We start from the raw sequence: 6,909 nt of genomic DNA, 5'->3' as shown, positions 1-6,909 counted from the left end.
TAATGTCCATTGGTGAGAGAAGGCCGGGCTGGTAGAAATGGACACATTAGTATGAACCAGACCTGTCTGGGAAGACAGAGTTTGGGTGTACCAATCACATTATGCAATTCTCTATAAAGAAATATAGGCTATGTTATTCCAATTTTTAAAAAATTCTTATTTTATGGAGTTTGAGAAAATTGTGGTAATTTTATATTGACAGAGTATACGACAGCTGTACTGAACCTTATAAGTAATAGAAACCTCCATTTCCATGTTTTTGAGTACTTCATGCCAGGAACTGTTCTAGCTCCTAGAGTGACAGAATTTTTGGAAGGAGATGAGACAATAATGAAATAATCACATTAAATAGGTAGCAAAGTGAGTGGTAATAAATACTAAGGGGGATAATGAAAAGCGATCATTAGGAGATTGGAATTATTAGAGATTAGGAAAAACTAGCCATTTTTAAAATATAATAACCAGGGAAGGGCTACACCTGGAAATTAAGTAACAAAACCCTAAAGGAGGTGAGGGAGGAAGGTATGTCCTAAGGAGAGCGTCCCAGGCAGAGAGATACAAGTGCCCTGAGGCCAGAGCATGCCTGGCATGTGTGAAGAATAGCAAAGTGTCCAGTGTGGCGTGGATGACTGGGGCACAGTGAGCAGGTGGGGAAGGGACAGATCAAACATGACCTTTAGGTCATCGTAAAGAAGTTGGCCATATCAACATCATTTGGGTGTTAGTGACGTTAACAAGTAAGGGACAAATGGCTGATATAGGATCTTCCCCTGAAAATAAGTTTCTTTATTTAAAAAAAGGGCTGGGGGAATTGAGTACCTGAAATAAATTGAAGAGGAAAAGGATGAGGAATTTATGAAGAAGGAAGTCTGAAGGTGAATAAAATAAATTTTAACAACTATTCAAGATCCCTCACCTCCCTTGGCCTCAATATTGAGGAATGCCAAATGAGAGACTTGGTCTCTATCCTCAGTTTTCTTCTCTGAATAAAGGGGGAATTTTTATTGTAATTTATTTGTTTACACACATATACTAAATCTACATTCATAGACAGTTATTTTAAATTTTTCCTATATGCTGATGGCTTCCATATCTATGTAAGTGGCCATGGCCTTTCACCAAATCCCCATACTTTATACTTATCTACTACCCTGATATCTGCATAGATGTGACTAATAGGCATCTCAAACTTAACATGACTCAACAACTCACTTGTTTTTCCTCATCTCAGTACATCATCCACCAGTTGCCCAAGCCAAAGATAAACGACTTGTCATCCAGTCTCCTCTTTCCTATGCCACTCACATCCGATCTATAGCTTTGTTGACTACACCTTCCAAATATCCCAAATATATCCACTTCACTCCCACATTGGCCATGCAGATAAGTACAAAAGCGTTTTTAGGGTTTCATAATTTTATTAAATGTTTGAAAATACACAGAACATAAAATTTACCATCTTAACCATTGTTAAGTACACAGTTCAATGAATTCATACTTTTGTGCAACCATCACTACTACCCTTCTGCACAATTCTTCATCTTGCAAAATTGAAACTTTTTCCCATTAAACAACTCCATAACCCGCTTCCCCTGAGCCCCAACAATCGCCATTCTGCTTTCTGTCTCTATGAATTTGACTACTCTGAGTACCTCATATAAGTAGAATCATGCGATTATCCTTTTCTGACTGGCTTATTTCACTTAGCATAATGTCCTCAAGACTTACTCATGTTGTATCATGTGTCAGAATTTCCTTTCTTTTTAAAAGTGAAAATATTCCATTGTGTGTATAGAGCACATTTTGTTTATCCATTCATTTTTTGAGGGACATTTTGGTTGCTTCTGCCTTTTGACTATTGCTATGAACACAGGTATATAAGCACCTGTTTGAATTCCTGCTTTCATTTCTGTTGGGAATATACCCAGAGGTGGAATTGCTGGATCATACGGTAATTCTATTTTAATTTTTTGAAGAACTGCTGTAATGTTTTCCATAGCAGCTACACCATTTTCCATTCCCAGTTGGTGACTCTTTTTTTTATCTTTATTTTCCTTCATACCCTCTGCATTCAGTCACAATGACTTCCTTTGCTTATTTTTCTTTAAATACCAACTTCATTTCTGCTATAGGACTCCAGTGGTCATTGTTACCTCTACCTATGGAGCTTTCATCTTGATCTTTGCTTGACTGGCTCTTCTGATCATCTGCCTTAAACTCTGCCAGGGACACCCGACTGGATGAGTCCGTTACTATGCCATTGACATAGCACTTACCAGGATCTCATGATTTCCTTGTTCATTCTTTTTGTTTGTTTTTTTGTCTTACCCACCCCCCAAAACTATATCCCCAGTACCTAGGACTATGACTGGCACATAGGAGATGCACAGTAATTGTTGAACTGTCACAGGGGTTAATCTATATGTGAACATTACTCATTAAAGGAAATCTGTAATCACCACTCAAAGAACAATCAATGTTCTTTAGAAACAAATTAAGACAGAATCCATAATTTCATAGTATAATCAAGAATGGCAGTTGACCTAGTCATCTTGATAATTCAGACTCCAGTAAAAATTTGGGGCCTCATTAATTTGGATGTTTCAGGCAAAATATGTTCCTTGGTTGCAGATTATTTCAATATTTGCCTTAATACTTATCTGTGCTTTATATATGCAATCATTTTCCTAGAGGTACATATTAAATCTTCCATGTACTTCTGAGTAGGAAATTTTAGTTTCAGCCTCCAAACAAAAAGAATTTGTATCACATACCTACTACAGCAAATTTTTAAGTTGATGTTTTATAGTTCATCTAACTAGTAACTTTTCATAATCCATAAAGTCATCTGTGTCAGAGAAAACTTATGTAGGATAAAAGGAAATTTTTCATTTCTGTCTTTATTTTAATAAATGAGAAGGGGGAACAAATGGGCTATTTCAGATTTATGAACAACCTTCTAACACAGTAATCTTTCTGATGAGACCACGTATTATGAATGGCTTAGGTCTAATACTGCCTTGATTGGCACCCTTCTTTCTAGCCCTATGATCTTAATTAGGTGGTGAAAGACCATTTAATATTTTGATAAAGAGGCAGAATATATTTTTATATGTTAATACTCTTATTTTTTATAATGTTAAAATTGTTTTGAGATTTGGATCTAAGACTGAAACTATTTTTATACAGTGAAATATGAAGATGCATCATGTGTACTAACAGCCCCTCTTCCTCAAGATCCAGTGTGTAGTGTGCATGCATCACCATGGTACCCTTAAAACTCGAATAGATATGATTTTGTGGGTGCTAACTTAACTAAGTTGCAGAGGAGCTACTCTATGGTTTGCAGAAAGATGGAAAAAGTTATTGTTCTGAAAACATTTTAAATTTTTTCTTTTTATTGTAAAAGATGTTGAATATTGTTATTAAAATTAGTAGTCTTTCATATTGTTTTTAAAAAGTCATAATTGTGGAAAATCTGAATACTATTCGGTTCATTTTCTAAATATAAAATTATCTTGTCATTTCAAAAATTATTGCAAAAGCTTCAAATGTGTTCAACTGAATTTATTGTAGAGCCCATTACATTTCAAGGACACTGGAGAGCTTCTGTGAAAAGTGTTAATCCATCCTTTTCATCTCTTTTATTACTTTTACTTAAGTTTTATAGTGGGAAATCTTTCACAAACATTGTGTCTCTGCTGTTAAGGTTTATGTCCACATTTTGAGATAATTTTTTATGATGCCTTTGCATATTACATCACCAGGATTTTTCAGGACAGACAAATAATAGCTTGTCTCCTTTTATTCACAACTGAGCATCTTCAAGAAGAAAAAAAGCATCTTTAAAAAATGCTGTTGTTGTAGCATGTTTAGAATGTAGCATCTTTTGAAAAGCTGTTAGTATGGTGCCTATTTTAAAAACATTAATAAAAGACGCACTTCCATATATTACTTAAGCTGGAAATGTGCGTGTTGAAAATGGGTAAAGTTGGTGCTACAAATGGCATCTCCTTTTGCTATTACAACAAGGAGAAAAATATAATATTACCTTTAAACATCAAATTCTCTTGCATAATTTGACATATGTTACCATTAGAGAGTTTCAGTTAGGAAAGAAAGAATGAACACAAATAGTTTGAATAAGGTTCAAATTACTAATATTTTTGAGTACCTATTATTAATTGCTAGGGACTGTGCTAAGCACTTAAGGGAGTATGAAAGTTTAGATGGGCACATTCTTTCTAAAATTTCTTCCCAGAATACTTACCTGATTTTTAAAGAATAGTTTATATGTGCCTATCATAAACCTATCAAAATATTTATAATAATATATTCAACTGCTTTTTTACTTGTCTCCCAAGAATACAAGTTTCATGTCTGCTATATTCACTCTCTCCTATGTCCTGGTTATTATGGGTACCTGTCCCGCACCCCAAATATAGTAGATAATCTATAAATATTTATCAATTTAATGATGATAAGTGTCCAAAAATATTCATATATTTTTTAAGATGAGATTATAGGAAAGAATGATGATGTAAAAATCAGAAAAACAGTTTATTAAAGTTGAACACCCGATTTCCTTAAAATTTATATCTCGGTAGCATGTGCATTCTCTCCCTAATGGCTACTCCTAATGAGAGTGCTTTTATGCATTGTCTCATTAAGTCTTCTCACCATCATATGAGACCATTGCTCTCCTTATCTTCATTCTGCAGGTGAGGAAACCGAGGCTTAAAGAGGATACATAAGATCTTAAACCCTCTCACAGCTAGTGAGCACAGAGTGCCAATTTGGTCTCTTCTCTTTTTCACTTCCATGGCTCAGTCTTCGAGTCTACCAATAATTTGGAATGCCAATTTAATTAGAAGGTGAACTCAGAGAATATAAATGATGTCATGAAGACACACAGCTAGTAAGTGACAAAGCCTGATATTAAACCAAATTTGCACACTCCAAAAGCCATGAGGCTTTAATCCAGGTCACTGTCTCCTTTACTTTCCTAATAAGTGAGCTTTTCACAGATTCAATAAACCATACATCAGTCAGTTGCCATCCTAACCATGCTGAGCAAATCATGGCCCTAAACTGTTTCTCCTGACAATTTCTTAAGAAAAGACTGGCACGTTTATTTTTGTTTTTACTTAAATCAGAGTAAGTAATCCTTGGGGAAGACAGTTTTTGATGTTTCATTTTCCTTTCAATTCTTCTTATATCTTTCTTGATTTTATTATTGAGCAAGGGTCTGCTGCCCAATGTACGGAAGAGCCAAAATTATGACAACAGCCTTTAGAGAAGAAAGAGCTTATTTATTTAATGCTAGTTGACTTGCAGGGGACAGGAGGCACAGCTCAAATCTGTCTCCCAGATCTGGCATCCGGACAAGTTTTAAGGGTTAGGGGGAACAGAGTGGCATGAGGTAATGTTGGCGGGGCAAGTTTTGATTGGAGGGTTTTAGAACTTGGCAAAAGAAAGGACGAAGGAATTCCAATCTGTCAGGGTTTGATTGGTCATTTTTATATTCATCCATATTTGGTCTGGGCATTGCATCTTTCTCATTGAAGGACCTCTTGCTTTGTAAAGGGCTCTAGTAGCCACATTTCCATTACTCGAATTCGGTAAACTGAAGATTCTTGGTTCTGGGCTCATCCTGAGGACAGGGATGGCACACATGCAGTGCTGTCTCTATAAAATAACTCAATGATTGCATTAATCACCAATCTGCTTTAGGGAGCAGAACCAGTTTTAAGCTGGTCCATGTGATGTGGGTGCTGTTTCAATTTCACTTTGTATTAATGACACCTAAGAAGAAATATATGGGAAAAAAATAAGCCTAAGAAAAACTATTAGAATAAAAATGCATGCTGCTACAGTCCCCATGGAAGGAATTCAGTTCCCTCTTGTGCTTAAGAAACTCTAGTGAAACACAGAAAATGTATCACATGCTGAAACAGAGAGGAACATGGGCCATAAGTGGTGCACCAATGAGGATCTACGGAACATATTAAGTCTTGTTTAAATGGAATGTTACCATGCTATATGTGCTATTATGAGACAGGCCGGTGATGCCTCTTTTTGAATTTTAGAGTCTCAAGTCCCTGATCAGCCAAGCTCTCTTCATGTGAGGCCACAGACCAACTGCATCATCATGAGTTGGACCCCTCCCTTGAACCCAAACATTGTGGTGCGAGGTTATATTATTGGTTACGGCGTTGGGAGTCCTTATGCTGAGACAGTACGTGTGGATAGTAAACAGCGATATTATTCCATTGAGAGGTTAGGTGAGTACCTGTGGTTTTCATTCTATTAAGGGAAATAAATGACATTTATATTATTTTTTTCTTAGAAAATTATTTTTTGGAATTTTATTTCAATTTGAATCATATATTAACTATTAAAACTATTCTCTTTTTAAATCTTTTATCAGTCTACACACACACAAACACACACACACACACACACACACACACACACAGATTTTTCTCTCTGGATTTTCAAATTAAGGAATTTTATCTAGAGAGATTCACAGTGTGGGTGCCCTGGGGTATACCTTTGCTTATGTGTGGTAAGGATATAAAAAGTGCATTGGATAATTTTTCTTTTTCCGCTGATAAATTGAAACTTCTGGTCTTAATAATTCTTATAAAATAAAAGTCAACACATTCTTCACCTTTTTCTCACTAGGAAGATATTCTGTCAATTTTTCTTTAACCTTGAATTATCTAGTCACATTATCTTCTTTTTCCTTTGCATTTATAGATAAAACTTTATAGCTATGTCATTATGACTGTAATATAACAAAATGAAAAAAATGAATTTTAAGTCAAGCTGGTAGCTTAGAGTTATAGAACTTGTCTCTACATGTATTTCTGATTTCTCCCCAATCCAAATTCTCTTGCTGTTCTC

General features: G+C 35.4%; 1 protein-coding gene across 1 annotated transcript in view; it reads left to right on the top strand.

Moving 5' to 3' along the window:
• The window catches only part of DCC (DCC netrin 1 receptor), a 538,543-nt gene that overhangs the window by 380,854 nt on the left and 150,780 nt on the right, over positions 1 to 6,909 (top strand). The window contains 1 exon segment of the mRNA XM_011362349.2: positions 6,090 to 6,284. Coding sequence (XP_011360651.1) covers positions 6,090 to 6,284 — 195 coding nt within the window.

The sequence above is a fragment of the Pteropus vampyrus genome, unplaced genomic scaffold, assembly GCF_000151845.1.
Source record: "Pteropus vampyrus isolate Shadow unplaced genomic scaffold, Pvam_2.0 Scaffold3, whole genome shotgun sequence".
In the NCBI taxonomy this organism is placed as follows: domain Eukaryota; kingdom Metazoa; phylum Chordata; class Mammalia; order Chiroptera; family Pteropodidae; genus Pteropus; species Pteropus vampyrus.
Note: the sequence above shows the minus strand (reverse complement) of the source record. Positions and strands in the feature narration are given on the sequence as shown.